The 20,208-nt window shown below is 37.6% G+C and overlaps 1 protein-coding gene across 11 annotated transcripts in view; it reads left to right on the forward strand.

Annotated features, from left to right (window-relative positions):
- Nucleotides 1-20,208, forward strand: part of Rapgef6 (Rap guanine nucleotide exchange factor 6) — a 187,270-nt gene that overhangs the window by 131,301 nt on the left and 35,761 nt on the right. For 10 of the 11 annotated variants that reach the window (XM_035447727.1, XM_035447724.1, XM_035447722.1 and 7 more), the window contains 3 exons: nucleotides 5,881-6,038; nucleotides 14,268-14,508; nucleotides 17,750-18,133. In XM_035447727.1, the coding sequence (XP_035303618.1) occupies nucleotides 5,881-6,038; nucleotides 14,268-14,508; nucleotides 17,750-18,133 (783 nt within the window). Of the gene's footprint in view, nucleotides 1-5,880; nucleotides 6,071-14,267; nucleotides 14,509-17,749; nucleotides 18,134-20,208 lie in introns of those variants that run through there. The other variant, XM_035447728.1, reaches the window with a different exon arrangement.

Here is a 20,208-nt window from a genome sequence, read left to right on the forward strand (position 1 = left end):
ATAAAATCTTCAGATGATGCATAAGTAAAATCTAAAACTCTCCCCATTATCTCTGTGCACTTATCACTGCCTAGTAGCTTTTGGTGTTGTGAATTTTAGAACAGATTGTTTCATGTTGTGTATTTTTATGTTTTGGGTCCAGTTTCAACCACTGGAGCTATATATACATTTGGACATGTTAAATTTTGGAGTTCATCCATTGCTAGTAATTTTTTTGGCTCTTAAATAACACTTTTCTCCTGCTGGCATTACTTATTCTCTCCTGAGTTCCAGTGGTGAAGTTTTTGATATTTAGGTTTTTGAGACAGTCATTCTATGTGTATATCACGTGCTGGCAGGAGTTCAAGGGACAGGTAGATCCCTGAGGCTTCCCAGCCATCCAGTCTTGCAGAACTGGTAAACTCTGATTTCAGAGATTCTCTGTTACCTGTCTGAAAAAAATATGTAGAGGGATTAAGGAAGATAGCTGATGCTAACCACTGCTCCCCTACACACATGAACACACACAAACATATGTATGCCCCCATCTCACACACACACACACACACACACAAATCTCAAAGGTCAGAAAATATTCTTCCTGACTTCTTACTTCTACCCAGAAAAATTTCTCTTTTTTTAATTTGTCACTCACTGGAGACTGAAACATGTTGACTTTGCTCTACTTCCACTCTAGAACTCATTGCTAGTTCATCTCTAATCACTGTTTTCATTAAAGTAAGTTATGAAAACCATAACTTTAAAATAGTAAACATACTTAATATTGCACATACCACAAACACAGAGACCAGTGGAGGCTTGGTAAAGATACTGTTAGAGGGGTAACCCACACTAAAGAGGTCAGGAAGAACTTGAAATGACCAGAAGTTACTGTGAAAAGTGAAAAAAATCTAGGAGCCAGAAAGCAGAAAGTAATTCACATGGAGAGTTCTTTAGCAGGTAATGTCTTGAGTTTTATTTCCAGAAGCCCTGGTGGATTGGACAGTACATTGTTCTAACTAATGGCACAGTTGTGTCATATATCATCTAAAATCAGAGAATGTTAGAACTGTGACTCATTAAAGACCCTTTCTGAGCAGCTAAACCAGTGGCGTCCATATTCTTTGGCGAGTGGAAGTAAGTTACTAGACATAGACACCAGGTTTATAACAAGAGACAGAAGTTGCTGTCACAAGGAACAGTTAGTTGAGCATTTCCCCCATGATAACTTTGTATTGGTAAAAAGGAAGAAAAATCCACTAGAAATGGGTTTGTTTAAATTCAGAATATATTTTTACTTAATTTTCATTTATTAATCAGTAAGAATTTTGAGTTTTTTGCTTTGTGCCCCAAGAAACTGTTAGCTAAAGGCAAACATGAATACAAATGTGCTTTGTATCTCTTGTATTCATGCAGTAGAATAAAATGTCAGTCATTTCAGTCACTGAAATCCCAAGGTAGATTAGAGTCATACAGATTTCTGAGACCAGTTTTGTGAGAACTAGTTTCTCATTTTTATCTGTCTGACCAGCTATTCTGTATTTTTGAGACCATGTATTATTTTGACACTCAAATCATTTAAGGTGAATTTGAATAAATTTTTCTTTCGGTTTTTGGGAAACCTTCCCCATGCAAGGCAAGTGTTCTGCCATTGAACCATAGCACTAGTTCTTGGCTCTTTTTGAAGCAGGGTCTCACCATGTCGCTCTGGCCTATAGGGTATTCATTCTGTAGCCCTGCCTAGTTTCAAGCTCTTCAGCCCTCTTGCCTCGAGGTTCTTCCCAAGTGCTAGAAGTGCAGCAAATTACTTTTTTTTTTTTTTTTTTTTTTTGCACAAGTGTGCAGTCAAGCTAGATGTAAGGATATATGCTACAAGTCTAGCATCCAGAAACTCACCTGAAGAAGATCTGGCCATTTGTAGAGAACACAAACAAGAAATGGAATGAGACTATATACACCCAAAGTCTGCTCCCAGTGATGTACTTCCTCCAGCAAGGCTATACTTTCTAAGATTTCCTAGCCAGTAACACTAACTAAGGGACCAAATGTTCAGATATTTGAGCCTATAGGGGACATATTCATTCAAACCATTACAGAGATTTACCCTTTTTAAAGAACTCATAAAAATGATTTATGGGGAAAACATCACTGTGATGTCAGTAGATAATAGACAGCAAATGTGAATTCAAATGATCCATATGGATGTTTATCCAAGGATGCAACACCCTTTCCATAGAACTTGTTGATGATGATGATGATGATGATGATGATGATGATGATGATGATGATGATGAATGGTGGTGCTGCCCTGCTGTTTTGCCCTGCTGGCGTCAAACTCCTCTAGTCAAATAATCCTCACAAGAGCTATAAGTACACTAAAAGTACAAGTACAAGAAAGTGGTTAGCTAAGTGGTATGTTAGACAAATGTCCAGATAGATATCTGTTTTGGGGCTTTGGGGGGGGGGGGTTATAAAGTACAAGTAAGTTTTCGTTCTTTCTTCCTTTACCAACTTTCCTACTTTAAATATTTGGGTTCTTTTAATTGAAATTAAAAATTAAGTAATTTTGCCAGGTGGTGGTGGCGTGTACCTTTAATCCCAGCACTAGGGAGACAGAGGCAGTGAGATCTCTGAGTTAGAGGCCAACCTGGTGAGTTCCAGGACAGCCAGTTCTGCACAGAGAAAGCCTATGAAAAATTAAATAATTTTAATTGTGTAATTTCTGATTATTTCTTGTGTGCTGGGACTCCTTAGGAGAGGCATTCAAGACAGATTCCACTTCTCCCCACATAGCCCAGAGGGGCTGTGAAGTATCTGTGGGAGCACGAAGGAAAGGATATTTTTTTTCTGCAGATTTTTTTTATTTGAATTAGAAACAAGATTGTTTTACACATCAATCCCAGTTCCCTCCCCCTCCCCTCCTCCCCTACCACCACCAATTAAAATCCTACCTATCACATATCCTTTCTGCTCCCCTTGGATGGTGAGGCCTGAAGGAAAGGATCTTTTAAAAAAGAAGTAGATACTTTAGATAAAAGTAGATAACCCTTAAGTTCCAAGCAATTATATACTTTTAAAATGGAAAATTATTCTTAAAAACCAAAATGAAACAAGTTATTGGTCTGAGTGATTGATCTGAGGGACATCTGTAAAGTGTGAGATAAAAGTACACTTTATTAACCTGAGAATATTTGACTGTTCAGGAAATCAGAATCCCCCCCTTTTTTTTTAATCACTCAACTTTTATTCTGCATCTTCCTAGAAATACACTGCTTTGTTTTGTGCTTCAAGAACTATTTTTCTCTCCAAATGTCAGTGTATCTTTTTGTTTGCTTTTAATTTGGGGGTTATTTTTCATGTGCACATTGGTGCTGTTTTGTGGCCTCCTTGGTTTCATAATGAAACTAATTTTATTCTAAATAAATTTAGTGTCAGGGAACTAATTATTGAGGAATTTTTCAAAAATGTCTTGTTTCTGTTACTGCATCACTTCTCAGGAGACTGTTTTGGTAAGACATGGCATAATTATTTCTCAAATAGGCTTTATGAGTTCAACTTTAAGCATGTATTTTTTTTTTTTTGCCAATTGTTTCATTCCTGTCATAGCTTGAATTGTGCATGACAGAGTTTTCATGTCTACATGCTCACACCCTAATTACCATGAATTTATAGCCTGCTTCACATGAATATAGCTAGATAGTGTTGAATTTGTTGATTATTAAAGGTAGTATTGTATTGTAGCTGTTGATTATTAAAAAGAAGAATTAATATTAAGAACTTTTAATATTCTGTGGACTTTGTCTCTATAGTGAATTCCCTTTAACAAAAAAAATTCTGACAGTGCTGGGGACATGGCTTAACTGGCAGAGTACTTACTTACCCAGCATCTGAAAGGTGTGAGTTTGATCCCAGACACCACATAAGCCCGATGTGATGCTGCAAGTATGGAATACCAACACTTTGGAGGTGGAGGCAGGAGGATCAGGCATTCAAGATCATTCTCACTACTAGAGTGTTGAAAGACAGCCAAGCCTGCATGAGACTCTGTATCAAAAAAATAATCCTAATTTTAGTTGTGTTATAATTTCTTCTGCTTTGTTGTTTTGTTTCTTTGTTTTGTTTCTTTGGATTCAGTTACCTTACTTATGAATCCAAAACTTGTGGGTTTGTTTTCAGAAATCAGTTAGAGAAAAAGAATAAAAAGAATATTATCCATTTTTATACGTTTTATGATTTAAATACTCAATAGCATTTCTTTTCTCCTCTTAACTAATCTTAAAATGTTTATTTGTGATAGCCAGCAGTGCAGACCAAATTGTAGAGAACTAGTTTAGGTTAAGCACAAATTACTCACCAAATAAAACCTGTCTTCTCCCAAAAGTAGATTGACATTTCTCCCTGGTAGTAAATACCATTGTTTGTATAAGTTGTACTGTTGTGCCTCTGCTTCTTGGTGTCAATCAAAATGTTCCTCTATAGCTTTGAATTGCTCTCATTTTAATTTGGTGAAAGTACTTGACTCTCTTCATAAGAACAGGAATGCCATTTTCATCTACTTAGCTGACTTAGTCCTTATAGTAGTCCTTCAACCAATGGCAAGCTAGAGAAAGGAATTTACTTGAGACCACCAGCTAATTAACAGTATGTCTGCCATCACAGTGTGTTCCTTCCATGCCACACCTTCATGCCTCCCTGCCTCTGCAGCTCTCCTTTGTCCTGGCCGTCTTTCTCCTCTTGCTATTAACAGTCTGTTACTCTCCATCTTGTTTCTTTTTATAGTCTGCCTAAATCTTAATTTTACTTTAATATATTCTATATATTCCCATATCAGTCATTTTTTACCATGATAAAAGGTAAATGTTCTGTGATCCTCTACATAACAAGCACAAAACAAGAGGCTGTGCTGAGTAAAATTTCCATGGGAGCAGAGACTAAGGATCACATTTCAACATAAGTCAGTTTAGGGAGAGAACTCTTATTGTGGTCATTGATCATGAAGGAAATCTTTTCCATTGTGATCTTAAGTTCTGTAAAACAGTTTTACTTTATAATTAAACTAATATTTGGAAAATACATGAAGTTTAACTGACAGCGTTTGTTTTTCCTTCCAGTGATTTTAAAGTTTCTAACAGTTCTAAGTAATTTAAGAGAAGAGTTTCTTGTTGCCCTAGGTAATTGCTTTTTAGTTAATATGTGTTTTTGAAACCTTAAAAGAGAACTAACTCTTTAAATCATCTTGTGATTATCATGTGTTTGACAAGACACTTCCCGTGGTATGGCTATATATAGCTCAGTAAATATATTTGAAATATGAGACTGCAAATTTCTTTTTTATTATTATTATTTTACTTTACATACCGATCCCAGTTTGCTCTCCTTCCACTCCATCCCCTCCTTCCCCCCATCCCTTCCTCAGAGAGGATAAGGCCTCCCATGGGAAGTCAACAAGTCTTTCCCATAACCACATTGAGGCAGGACCAATCTCCTCCCCTCACCCCCATCCACCCACCTCCCACCCCCTGGTCTAGCCATGTCTAGACTGAGCAAAGTATCTCTCCTTAAAATGGGATCCAAAAAGCCAAAGACTGGCAAATTTCAAGCAGTCCCTAAACATTCAGATTGAGTTTCTCTACCAAAATGAGAGGAAGCAAATTCAGCATTTTTGTGATAATAAAATTACTTCCATTTTATATTTTATGTTAATGTAATTTTCAAAAACATTTCATTGCTGTTTCTCCATTATAATTACTCTTTTTGGTTGCTGAAATGTTTTAATCTTAACTGGTTATGTCATCACACTGAACTGACTTTGTTATTATGACTTTGTGCATAGGAATTTGAATTGTTTGCTATGCAAGTGCCTTCTAATACTTGAAAGTGATGTATGTCTTTCTTTTGAAGCGATGGAGGCCTGAGCCAATCACAAGATGACAGCATTGTGGGGACCAGACATTGTAGACACAGTCTGGCTATAATGCCGATTCCTGGAACTCTCTCATCCAGCAGCCCAGACCTCTTGCAGCCCACTACCAGCATGTTGGACTTTTCCAATCCTTCAGGTAATGTTTCCATGTGACACTGTGGCCAGATTTGTACCCAATACACAATTCATTTGAGTCTTGTGCAACAAATACTGGATTTGCCTGAAGATTTTACCTCTGTTTTTTTAGTTCATGCCAAAAGTCAGGGAATATTACTTCTTTTTATAAAAGCAGGTTACTTACCTCTAAATTGAAAGTTAATGATAAAAGAACCTCAGTGGTATTTTTCAGAAATTGATGTGATGGAATGAAAATAAAAGAATATAAAACTTCTTTATATCTCAGCACCTAAGCTAAAGGGTTTTTTTTTTGGGGGGGGGTGTTTTTGATTTTGGTTTGGTCAGGAATTATCAGAGTATAGTATTGTTTTCACTACTAATGAAAATATCAAGGTGGTTTCTGTATGAATTGGTGCCCAGAGGTATAAAATGTTATGTAAGTGTTGATCTAAAATTTCATTCTAAAGAACTGAATATGTAATTGAATCCAAGGGATATACAGGAGAAATGATCCCTCAGAGTGTTTGTGATTCAGCTTAGGTTTTCAGTTGTAATGCACAAAGGGAGCTCAGTCACATATATTTCAGTGTCAGGAAGAAAAAGTAAAGTTTGTGTTTACCTATAACAACTTATATATAAAAAAAAAATACCTTCAAATCATTTACTGGAAGTTGTACTGATCATTATTTCTTGTGATTTTTTTTATAACCTAATAACTCCCAAGGTTTAACAAAACAGACTAGTGAAAGTAGTTGTGTACATTCCCAACTCATGCTAGAGTTACTGCACTCAGCAAACTAGTGTTACACATCCTTCTTTCTGTAAAGGCTGTCAAGACTGTAGAACAGAGATTTTAGTGAATCATTGCTTTGCTTTAAAAGTTCTAGCAGTTCCTGTATTAGTGAGGGTTGTATCAGGAGATAAATTAGAAATAAATACAAGGCTGGGAGGTGGTGGCACATGCCATTAATCCCAGCTCTCGGGAGGTAGAGGCAGGCAGATTTCTGTGAGTTTGAGACCAGCCTGGTCTACAAGAACTAGTTCCAGGACAGGCTCCAAAGCCACAGAGAAACCCTGTCTCAAAAAACCAAAAATACATACATACATACATACATACATACATACATACATACATACATACAGGCTGCCAGCATATAAAATTAAGAATTTGCTTTCAGAAAAGATGAGCACTAATGTGTCACAGGCAGAAGAAGAGCAGGCTGGGTTCAGTTCTGTGATGTGGAAGAAATGCCTGCACTAGGCTGAGGACGTGTTTTGGGGATGAACCTGCTTTCTAGCCACCTGTTCTGACAACATGTTGTTTCATCATTTCTTGAAAGTGGCATGTGCTATAAGACTCTGCCTCCACGAGGTTTGCCACTTGTAGGTTCTCTCTGCATATCCAGTGAGCTAGCTGTTCTTAATTTGATGTGTTACTTTCTAGTGCTCAAGCCTACGTCCTCATACTATCATCATCACTTTCAGCACATTTTAATGACTTCCGTGTTCATCATGTGCTAGAATTCAAAATCTGTTTCTCTCTCTCTCTCTCTCTCTCTCTCTCTCTCTCTCTCTCTCTCTCTCTCTCTGTGTGTGTGTGTGTGTGTGTGTGTGTGTGTGTGTGTGTGTTCTACAGTGCTATTTCTTACACTCCATAGAAGATTCACAAATAAAAGATTTTTACACTCCCAGAGAACAATCTAAATATTCATGGTTTGTTTTTAAAGCAGTTATTTAAAAAAGGCATATAATTTGATGGATTTTCTGATTCTTATGGCTATATTGCTGGCCTAAACATTTATAGATACTAGGGATGAAGACAGTCAGCATATTGCCTCAGGAAGTTTAGGCACTTGTGCCAAGTCCGACAACCAGATTTTTGTCCCTGAAACCCACATGGTCGGAGAGAACTGATAACTGCATGCTACCCTCTGACCTCTTCATGCATGCATACACACATAAATAAATAAATGAGTAAATAATTAGAAAGTGATGCTGAAGGAATAAAGAGGGACTTAAGGGGAAGAAGAGTGAAAAGTGGAAAAAGGAGGTAGACAGTATTCCACCTGTAGAACTGAGAGTCAACCCTGAAGAGCAGGTGCTTCTCAAATTGCTCTCAGATTGGTTTCTCAGTTCTCTCCTTGAAAACATCTTGAAAGGACTCAGAGATGCTTTTTTAAAATCTGCTTTAGAGAAAGTAATGCAACTGATGTGTGCACGTCAGTGATATTTCACTTTTGAGACCCCAAATGTAGAGAGCTTTGTGAAAGACTTATCTAGTGATACAGTATTTGTATTTTTGTTTGGAAAAGTTATTACCAGTTTCAAATTAAGCTCCTTACATTTAACAGCAATGCTGAAACTTAGTCAGTGCACATACTTGATTGCAGTGACTGTGTGTCATTAGCCAGCATTTATTGATGTTTGTCAGTCAAGCTCAGCTACGTTGAGTCTGTATGTGTAAAGTCCTTACTGGATCAAAATCGCAGTGCAGGCAAAGCTGTAGAACTATTGAGTAATTTAATTTGATTACTGACTTTTTATAATTTTGCTTTATTTTTGCTGCCTACAGCTGTTGGTTTTTACTGTATCTTAGAATTCTTTTGTCTTTTGTGTATAATTTATTTTCAAAAAGACCATATGATAGAGAACTCAGTGAAGTAGGAAGCAGAGATATCTTTCCACTTGAGAGGTAGTGCTTGCTCATTGGTGTGAATCCTCTTACTTTTTTCCCGTGACTATGTATGTTTTTGTCTTCATATGGAGTCAGAATAAACATGCCACTTCACAACTTGTGAAAAGTATTTTGAAATTTTATTTATGTGTGTGTGTGTGTGTGTGTGTGTGTGTGTGTGTGTGTGTGTGTGTGTGTGTGTGTCTTGGTGAACATGTGTTGTGGAATGCTTGTGGAAGTACTTTTTCATCTAACCTAAGGTCAAGCTTAAAGAATTTAGAGTATGGAGCTGGGAATGCAGCTCAGTTAGAATGCTTGCTTAGCACATAGAAGGCCTGAGTTAAGTCTGTGCAGCTTCTATAGCTGTCATAATGGCACAGGCTTATAATCCTAATACTTAGGTGGTGGATCAGAAGTTCAAGGTCATCCTCAGCTACATGGCAAGTTTGAGGCCACCTTGTGCCATATGAGACACATCTCAAAAAAAAAAAGAAAAAATCAGCATGGCTAAATGAAATTTGAATCTGATCCCCCTCCCCTGGGTTTACATAAAGAGCTCTTTTTGGTTACTTTTTCATTTAGTATCTGAAATCCTATTTATCTGATGTAGCAAACTTAGTTTTTTCTGCATTTAAAACCTTTTGCTGCTTTTAAACAAAGATACTCACTTTTTTGAGGAAAATTTTAGAGAAAGGGTAAGTACAGATGTCTCCACCCCTCAGGTTTAGCAATGATTAATTTACTTAGATCTTTTCACAAATTTTGTTGAATGTAAAATATGTTACAGATTGATCCCTTAGATTTAATGGTACATACTTTCACTCGCCATTTTATTTAACAGAGTACCTTAAATATTTGTGTATCTGAATGTAATGTTGTGCCAACATTGTTTGGAGATGGTAAAATTCTTTTAACTAGTCTCCAATCATAGGATTTGTGTTTTTGCTAAGTCTTTGTGTTTATAGATTCCCACCTGTTTTATATTTGCATTGTTTTGTGGAAATTTTTGTCTCATTATGTAAGTGCCTTAAAAAAAGTAAAATACTTTCGAGACCAGCTTGGTCTACAAGAGCTAGTTCCAGGACAGCCTCCAAAAGCCAGAGAGAAACCCTATCTCAAAGGAAAAAAAAAAAAGTAAAATACTATTTATCCTTTGATATGAGTAGGACAAGTTTGGCCATTCTTGACCTTTTGTAGTCTACCATGACCTTTGTGTGTGTTAGGACATGCCTTAGTCACTTTGTGAGCGGTCCTACTTGTTACTGTCTTTCCTTGAACCACTTTCTTGAAAATTGGTGAATTTCTTGAGGTCAGAGACTTACCTTTTTTCTTTGCCACTCAATTTTCATCACTTGGAACACTGTAGATACACAAGTATTCAGCCAAAAAAAATTTTTTTAAAAGTAGAGAATGAAAAAGTAAACTTTATTTTCTTTATGATCCTTCTAAATACCTGAAAAATTATTCCATCTTTAGTATAATCTCAAGGTCAGTATATCCTTAAAAGGTTTGGTTTTTGAAACAGTTTCTCGATAGACATGTGAAACAAGCTTGTTCCTAATTTGAACTAATTAGAAAAAGAAACAGTTTCTCGGAACTTTCTAGGTAAACCAGGCTGCTTCCCCACTCAGATCTCTGCCTCCCAATTGCCAGGATGAAAGTCATGATCCACCACACCCAGCTCCCTAAAAGTTCTTATTTATTTTACTCACACCAAATCAAAGTTAATCACTCTAGAGACTGGAGCAGTATTCAGCAGTTAAAAGCACTGACTGCTCTTTCAGAGAATCCAGAGTCAGTTCCATGGGATTCAACAGCACTACTCCAATGTGGTGCTCATCTATATATTCAAACACACACACACATGCACGCACGCACACAAAAGCTTTAAAAATAAATTAACATTCCAGAAATGTGTTTCTAGCTTAAAAAATCCAGATAATCTCAAATTTCTGTTTGTTTCATTTGTCTAATTTGATTTCTTAAAAATAAAATCTGGGGGGGGGGGGCTTCAGAGATGGCTCAGAGGTTAAGAGTCCTGACTGTTCTTCCAGTCTATAATGAGATCTGGTGCCATTTTCTGGTGTGTAGGCATATATGCCAGCAGAACACTGTCTGCATAATAAATCTTTTTTTAAAAGAATGTATTAAAAAATAAAAATAAAATCAGAGGGCTAATGAGATGGCTCAGCACATAAGGGCACACTTGCCACTAAGCCTGCCCACATGGTGGAAGGAGAGAGACCCACTCCCAAATTTTGTCCTACTTTCCACATGAGTGCTGTGGCATGTGTTTGCCCCTCCACCCATATACCAGTCATGCAAAATAAACAAATTAGGTATGTATGAATATATATGAATCTCTGGACTAATAAAGACTGTATGCTTCCAAGGTCTTTTAAAGCTTGCCTTTCTGGGACTACAATGATTGCTTAATGGCAGAACTCTTGCCCAGCATATATAAAAAGCCCTGGGTTTGGTGCCCAGTACCACCACCCCCCAAAAGAAGCACTTTTCTTTCAATAGAATTTTTGGTGTGTGCATTTTTGCTTCATGACTAGAATTGAAGTGATTCATTTTTCCTTTTTGATTCTTTTGATCTCATATTTACTGTTCATCTAATTCTATATCATGTGTACATCTGTCATGAGCCAAATACTATGTTTGGCCCTATATATATGATTCTTCATCTGGCAGTATGTTTGTAAATAATGTATGTACAGTGTTTCTAAAGTAAACAGTGGTGATATTCTTGCTGGTGCCAATGAGGAGATTGTTTTCTTCTGATTTCATTGTTTTCCAGGTTGGTTTTCATGACATTGGCAGATTCATCAGGGTTTCAGTTTTGATGCCTTTGGGTAATCCTATTTACAGATTTCTTCTAGCACCTTTTATTTTCTTTTTATACTTGACTTTTGTTATGTGACTTTTGTTATGTCTTTCCCCTAAGGTACAAATGGCTTTAGAAAGAATAGCTTTTTAGCCTTGTTTAAGATACACAACTCTGTGTTCCTTCCCAGGAACAGAGTGAAGTTGTGCAACTCCCCACCCTGTCTGTGGACATATTTCCCCTGAAGATGGTAATAATAAAGGGATGGTAATCATAAAGATGGCAATAATAAATAACATTTTGCCATTCCCTCAAGATCAGTAAGAATCTCTTACTGAGGTTAAGCTTCCAAAGCTCTAACAAAGAAATCCACTTCTGGAGCTTAGGACCCAGTTCATGAAGAGTACAGGGACAAACAAGTATGGTTTGGTTCTTTTTTAAAGAAAATGTATGGTGAAACCCCTTCACTCACTTTCGTTCTGACAACCAGACTTCCATTTACTGACAGGTGTTTCCAGCACTAGGCAGAGAAGCATGACTGATTTGGGTGAATTATAAAGCTATCCAACCTTAAGTTATGTAAATTCAATAACAATGGTGCGATGAGCTACACCTTAGACATCTCATTGGCAAAAAATCTGAGCAACTATTGATGTCTCAAATCTTTAGATACATCAAAGAAAGACAGCTTGGTACCTCTTTCTAGAACAGAGACTACTGAGCACATGAACTTGACCCAGAGCCTCCAGCAGCTAGTGAGTAGAATTCACATCCGTAGATACTCAGTTGAACCTAGGAGCAGACTTCTTTCTGTGTTCTCATTTTTTAGGGTACAAGGGCATGGGTATGTTTTATTCTGTAGAATTGTTTCCTTCTGTGCCTGTTCCATTATTCTCATCTTCCCTTTTGAGACTGGTTCCTTTTTTTTTTTTTTTTCAACTAATGATGCATATAGTGCTAAGAAAGACAATGCTGAACAAACAGTGTAAAATTACTTACTGCCATCATCACTAGTCACAGCAATAAATATTCAAATTTATAAATACAACTTATTTTCCTATGGAAACTTAGTATTTGTTTATGTTATCATGTCACTGTTCATTTTTACTATCTATCATTGCAGTAAGCATTGTTCTAGAGGTGTAAGCACTTCCCTTAGAACAAAGGCAAGACAGAGGAAGGAAATGTTTACACATGCATATCATGTGAACATACTTAGGTAGAATTTATTTGCTAGTAGCAGAATCACAGAACAAAGATTGAGGTGTTTAACCATATGGACATTTAAACACTTTCTTTTTTAAACAATAAAGTAAATTTAATATAAAATTGAGAAAATGGGCTGCAGGGGAGATGACTCGGTAGGTGAAGTATTTTTTTGTATAAACAAAAGGACCTGAGTTTTAATACCTAGCAGTGTGTGTGTGCTACAATGCACACCAACCATCTCAGGGCTGGAGAAATGGCAAGTAGGAGGGTCCCAGAGGTTCTCACTGGCTAATCAATCTGGTATAATCAAGGAACTCCAGGTTAAGTGAGAGACCCTGTCTCAAGACAGGTAGAGAACCATTGAAAAAGATACCTAATGTTTGGCCCTGGCTCTGGCTCCGCATGGCACACTCACACAAACTCACACATAAACAAAACCAAAAATTACTCCCCCAAAAAAAGAGAAAAACAGTAAAAGCTAGGAAGATGATTGCTACTTTATAGTGGAGTAAGAATTGGTGACTCAGTAGGAAGAAACATAGGGAGTACCAAAAAGTGTTGGAAGCTAGATGTGGTGCATACCTTTTAAACCCTAGCACTTGGGAGGTAGAGGCAGGAGGATCTCTGTGAGTTGAAAGTCAGCCTAGTCTACATAGCGAGCTCCAGGACTACCAGTACTACATAAAGAAACTGTGTCTCAAAAAAAAAAAAAAAAAAAAAAAAAAAAAGAAGGAGAAGGAAGAGAAGAAAAGAAGGAGGAGGTATTGAAGACAAGAAAAAAAAAAAAGGATATCCTTAAAGACCTGGAAAATATACATACCTTTTCAAAGGCTTTTTGAGAGTTGCCACTGAAGTGCTGGTCAGATTCCTTAAAAACTAACATTTTATCTACTGGAGTAGGAGGTGGTTCTGTAGCATATTCTTTGTCATAATAGAAAATGGTAATCCCAAGATGTTTAGCTCCAAGAAGATTCAGTGCATCTAGGTTCCATATATACACTCAGTACATATGGACTACTGCCCCTCCATCCTTATTAAAAATAGATAGCTTGTTGGCTGGGAAGATGGCTCAATAATTAGGAACATTGGCTGCTCTGCTAGAAGATCTAGCTTCAATTCCCAGAACCCACATGGTAGCTTACAGTCACCTATAACTCTAGTCCCAAGGAATCCAGTATCCTCTTCTGGCTTCCGAAGGCACTGGGCACACGTGTGAAACATAAACATACATGCAAGCAAAATACCCATATGCGTGATTTTTATTACAAATAATAAAATAGCTTTATCGAACAATAATAACATTAAATGTTTATACTATGTTAAAAATGTTTTCTAAATTGTATTGTCACAAGTTTTATCTTTGTGAACTTGTATTAGTATCTTTCATCTGAACAAAATGGATACATTTTTGTCATATCCTGAATGAAATAGATAATAATCCATTGTTTAGAGGGATCCTTGTACTCCAAGTTGCTTATTGGGGTGTTTAAATGTTACTTTTTAAAATACTAAGGCTCATCTTTGTGTTCATATAGATATTCCTGATCAAGTTATAAGAGTTTTCAAAGCAGATCAACAAAGTTGCTACATTATCATCAGTAAAGATACCACAGCTAAAGAAGTAGTCTGCCAAGCCATTCAGGAATTTGGTTTGACTGGTACATCTGAGACATACTCTCTCTGTGAAGTTTCTGTTACTCCTGAGGGTGTCATAAAGCAGAGAAGACTTCCGGACCAGTTCTCCAAATTAGCTGATAGAATTCAACTCAATGGAAGGTAAATGAGCTTATTCTTGAATATGCAAAGTGCTATTTGTAGATTCCTTATAAAAGTGAGTGTCTTAGGTAGAAACACCATGCTGCTTTGCTTCTTAGTCCTAAGATTAAAAACTTCTCTCGTCAAGTTTTTGTCTCCATAGTTATATAAATAGGATCTTGGAGGGGTCCTTAGCCTACCATAAAGAGGAGAGAGAGCTGGGCATTGGTGGTACATGCCTTTAATCCCAGCCAGCCTGGTCTCCAGACCGAGTGCCAGGATAGGCTCCAAAGCTACAGAGAAACCCTGTCTCAAAAAACCAAAAAAAAAAAAGAGGAGAGAGAACCTATAATAATCTGTCCAGCTGTCAATAGTATAGGGCCTATCTCTCAGTTGTGAAGTACCTCTATAGGTTCTGTCTAAAGAGAAGAAGACATGAAGGTATTTTGTACAAGGACAGATCCATACTACTTGCTGAGATGCAAGTGTAGTTAACATAGGAGAAAACACTAAGAACTTCTGCTAGTAGGTTTACTTTTACTTGTCTCACTTGGAAGTTTCAGACAGGAGTGGAGGAGAAAATGGGTACAGTAGCAACTACTGGATAGGGATGAAAACAAATCGCTAATCCACGTACTTTTTCATGCCAGTCAGAAATCATATTCTCCATCAGCAATATTTATGTAATATTACCCATATGCCAGATACTATTAATTTTTTCATTGCTGTCACAAAATACCAGACAAGAACGACTTCATGGAGAAAGGACTTACTTTGTTCACAGTCCATCATGGCAGGGAGTATGTATCAGAGCAGAAATAGATCCCATCATGGCAGCCAGGAAGGAGAGAGAGACCAGGGACTAGGTATAACCTTCAGAAATATGACCCCATGACCCCAGTGGCCTGTTTTCTCTAGCTTCCACCTACTTAAAAGGTGTGCACCACCTGAGCCCATTTGAGACAGTTCATATTCAAATCGTAACTTTCCACCGAGGCCCTTAAAGACTCATGCAATCTCAAAATGCAGAACACATTCAGTCCCATCTTCTAAGAATCTTCAAAAATATTAATCGCTCCAACTTGTTTCACACAGCTTGTTCTAAAATTCAGGACAAACTCTTGGCTATGAATCTTGAAGAATTAAAAAAAAAAAAAATGTGAAAGTGACACCTGGTAAACATTTCCACTCCAGGTGAGAGTAACACAGAGAAAAACCAAAACAAGACAGAAACAAGGCAAACATTAATCCTGTAGATCCATGCCTTCGTCCAGGACACACATTTTCATTCTGTTGACTTTGGAAAACTCACCTTTGTGACCATTTGAATTATCTCCACTTGGTTTTTTTTGCTTGTCAAACATTCCACATTGATAGCCTCTCCAGCATCTTGTAGTCTCCACTGAAACTTCATCTTAACCTTTCACCTTACTTACCATCTGCCCAGAGGCTGACTCTTGACCCTTCCACACATTGCCTGGTTTTCCAGCCTTTCTTTGAAAAATCTTAGTGGAAGCTTCCATGACTATCCTTTGAAAGTACATGTCTGCAAAAGCTTTATCACATAGACAGTGCAGTAGGTAGTGGGCCCCTTTAGATCCTAGCTGCAGTGGTTTATAAATGGCTAGATGGTTTAGCATGATATAGTTAATCCTAGGAAATACTTTATTTAGTGGCACTGTGCTAAGACAGTGTCCCAGTGGCTCACTCTTTTCAAAAGGAAGTTTTTCACTTATATATTCTGTATCTATTTTTGAACTACTGGTAAGTGAACCTTGAGCCTTTAAGTGATAAGACCTCCTGCTGAGCTATATCCAAAGCCCCTCTCTTTTTAATTTACTATTTTTGGGACAGGATCTCATTAAATTGTCCAAGCACACCTTAATAGAATCTTACTGTTTCATACTCCCAAGTAACTGGAATTGGAGGTCTGTGTTACAGAACATGATATGAGGGACCTTTAATCCCAGCACTCAGAAGACTGAAGCAGTTAGATCTTTGTAAGGTTGAGTCCAGCCTAGTCTACACAGAGGCCTGTGCCACTGGGTGCAGCAAGAATTTTTTTAAAATACATTTACAAGTTCACCCTCTTTTAGCTACAATCGGAAAGGTCTGGCCAAGTCCTGATAAGCCCTTAAGACAGTTCCCTGTCATCCTGATGCAGAGTTCTTTGCTTGCCACCCCTTTGAGAGTTGAAAGATTCTTTCACAGGGGTCGCATGTCAGGTATCCTGCATATCAGATATATACATTATAATTCATAACAGTAGCAATGTTACAGTTATGAAATAGCAACAAAAATAATGTTATGGTTTGGGGGTCACCACAACAAGGGAACTGTATTGTAACTACATTAGGAAGGTTGAGGACCACTGCTTTAAATGATACTGATCTTTTTTAAAAGCATGCCCTCCTTAGGCCCAACGTCACATAAATTTCACTGGTGAAACTAAGTTAAAGATTCTACTCTTGCCTTTTGCTCCCAGTCCTTATTGTAAAAGCAGCTAGTAATAGTATTGTCCCACAACCTAGGTATCTTAGCAGGATTGAAATATCCTCTGCCTAAACTGTTTTTAAACTTGGCCTCCAGCAGAGTCTTAGAACATGAACAAAATGTTCTTTGCCAGAGTGTATCACAGGTGACCTCCAATCTAGTAGTCCATCTGAACATTCCCAGGCGTAGCCTTAACTGTCCACATTTGTGTTGGTATTCTTTCCTCAGAGTTCCAACTAAAATAGGTCATTGAGCTGTACTTAGGACATTCTAGGACTTCTATGTCCCACATTTCCAAGGTCTTGCAGTTTCCTCCCTTCCAACCAGTTCTAAAAGCTTAATAACCATTTGGTAAGGTTTAATTACAGCAGTGACCCCACTTGTCCAGCACCAGTTTTCTGTTAGTTTCCCATCACTGCCCCAAAGAACAACTTAAGAGAAGATCCTGACGTTACCCCATAGAGTTTTTGTTCTCAGAACAACACATGATGGTTCACACATGAGTAGTTTCTAAAAATGACTGACTTCAAGGTAATTTTCATAATTATTTTTAATTTTTACAATAATAGATATCAAATGGCAGGAAGTAGAACTTCTCAAGGTGTCTTTTAACTTATTTTCTCATTTCATCTATAAGTGAATATCCTAATGTTTTTGATAAAAAGCTAACCATAAAATGGTACTTTGGGAAACAAAAAGTATATCAAGAAAATGTTCTTAGTAAATGAAATCTATTTATGATCACATTTATAATTTCCTTCTCATTTAGGTATTACCTAAAAAATAACATGGAAACAGAAACATTATGTTCTGATGAAGATGCCCAGGAACTACTTAAGGAAAGCCAACTGTCCATGCTGCAGCTCAGCACCATTGAGGTTGCCACCCAGCTATCAATGAGGGACTTTGATTTGTTTCGTAATATTGAGCCTACTGAATACATTGATGATCTTTTTAAATTAGATTCCAAGACAGGAAATACTCACTTGAAACAATTTGAGGACATTGTAAATCAAGAGACATTCTGGGTTGCCTCAGAGATTTTAAGTGAATCCAATCAGCTCAAAAGAATGAAGATTATTAAGCATTTTATTAAAATTGCCCTTCATTGTCGAGAATGCAAGAATTTCAATTCCATGTTTGCAATAATAAGGTAAGTTTGTATAATTATCTGTATAATGATTTTTGTCTCATATAAGGCATCTGTTTAGGTATCTCATGTCTATAAACAGAAAAGTTTTTGGAAGAGGGGCTGCATATGTGTTTATTTAGGTATATTCTTTTAGTGTTGGTCTTTTCAATGTAGATAATGTCAGAAGCTGATGTCACTTGTCTTCCCATCATGCGCCAACTACATACTGTAGTCAAGTCTCACTTGAACTCAAGAGTTTGCCAGTTCAGCTAGTCTAGAAAGCCAACTTTCCCCAGAGTTCCTCTGTCTCTGCTTCCTTCACACTGTGATCCCAGATGGGTCATCCACCTGTAGTGGTAGGAATCCAAACTCAGGTCCTCATAGTGTTAGGACAAACACTCAGCCATTTCCCCAACCCTTAGTAAGTTTTTATTAATGTGTATTCCATTCTGATGATGGTGGCTCTATTTTTATTTATTCTATGTTCCATTTTTCATTAAAAAAAAAAATACCATTGAGTTCTTTTTGGCCAACTACTGCTGGATGTACGCCCTTCCCTAATGTGTGGTTAATACACCCAGAGAGACTCCATTGGAAAAAATAAATTTTTCCTTTGTCAGTAGGTATCAGTTGCAGACAGCTTCTTGTTTAGGGGTGGGAACCTGTTTCCATTTCTCCCTCTCTATACTGGAACCCTGTCTGGTTTGAACTTGTACAGGCTCTGTGAGTTCTTATGTATATCAGTCTTGTATCTGGGAGATGCTATTTCCTTGGATCCGCCATCCCCTTTGGCTTTTGTAATATTCTGCCTTGTCTTCCACATAGATCCCTGAGCCCCAAGAGAAGGAATTTGATGAAGACAACCTGTTTAGAATTGACTGTTCCAAAGTGATAAACAAGGGACTGATCTGAGTACTAGCCTGATGTGGCCACTAGGGGTTCCAGATAGGAAGTGTTTTGGGGGATCTGTGGCTGACAAAAGGAATAGAGGTAGTCTAGAACAAAAGGCTAAGAGGAAAACTTTTTTGTTGTTGGTTTTTTGTCTTGTTTTTGTTTTGTTTTTATTTTTGAGACAGGGTCTCTTATGTAGCTCTGGTTGACCTGGAACTTGCTACTTAGACTAGGTGGCGAGCTCACAGAGATCTACCTGCCTCTGCCTCTCAGGTACTGGGATTAAAGATGTGATCATCACACCAGGTAGGAAAACTAATTTTAACTTTTGAATAAGCATTATATCTACATGGCAGCTCACAACTATGTGTAAGTTCAGTTCTGCAGGCCTCAGTAGACATTGGGCATGCATGTGATATACAAACATACATGTAGGCAAACACTCATACACATAAAATCTTTAAAAAATAAAATATGGCCGGGCGTTGGTGGCTCACTCCTTTAATCCCAGCACTCGGGAGGCAGAGGCAGGCAGATCTCTGTGAATTCGAGGCCAGCCTGGTCTCAGAGCAAGTTCCAGGACAACCTCCAAAGCAATACAGAGAAACCCGTCTCGGAAAAAAAAAAAAAAAAAATGGTGCTAAAACCCCATATATATTTTGGTTCTGTTTCTGCACTCTGTCCCAGAAATTTATCTGTAGTTCTAGAGCTTTAAAGGGGTATTGAGTTCTCATAGGCCTAGTCAAGCTCTTTGTTCCTCTCCTCATCCTTTCTCTTGCTGTTGCGGGCATATTTGATGAGAGCTTCAGAATCAATTCATCTAGGTCTTCTAAAAGTCTTGTGAATAATATGTTTGCTTGTCTGTTTGTTTGCTTGTTTTTGTTTTTCAAGACAGGGATTCTCTGTGGCTTTGGAGTCTGTCCTGGAACTAGCTCTTGTAAACCAGGCTGGTCTTGAACTCACAAATATCTGCCTGCTTCTGCCTCCTGAGTGCTGGGATTAAAGGCGTGCACTGCTACCGCCCTGCCACCACCACCACCACCACCTGGTTTTTGTAAATGTTTTCATTGGGATTACACAGAATACATAGATTAATTTAACAATGGCTCCTTTACCACCAAAACACTGCTACACTGCTGCTGCTTCTCCTTTCTGTGACATTCATAGCTTTTTTCACATAAGTCATGAACATTTCTTTGAATGTT

This window comes from Cricetulus griseus, chromosome 7, assembly GCF_003668045.3.
Source record: "Cricetulus griseus strain 17A/GY chromosome 7, alternate assembly CriGri-PICRH-1.0, whole genome shotgun sequence".
Taxonomy (NCBI): Eukaryota; Metazoa; Chordata; class Mammalia; order Rodentia; family Cricetidae; genus Cricetulus; species Cricetulus griseus.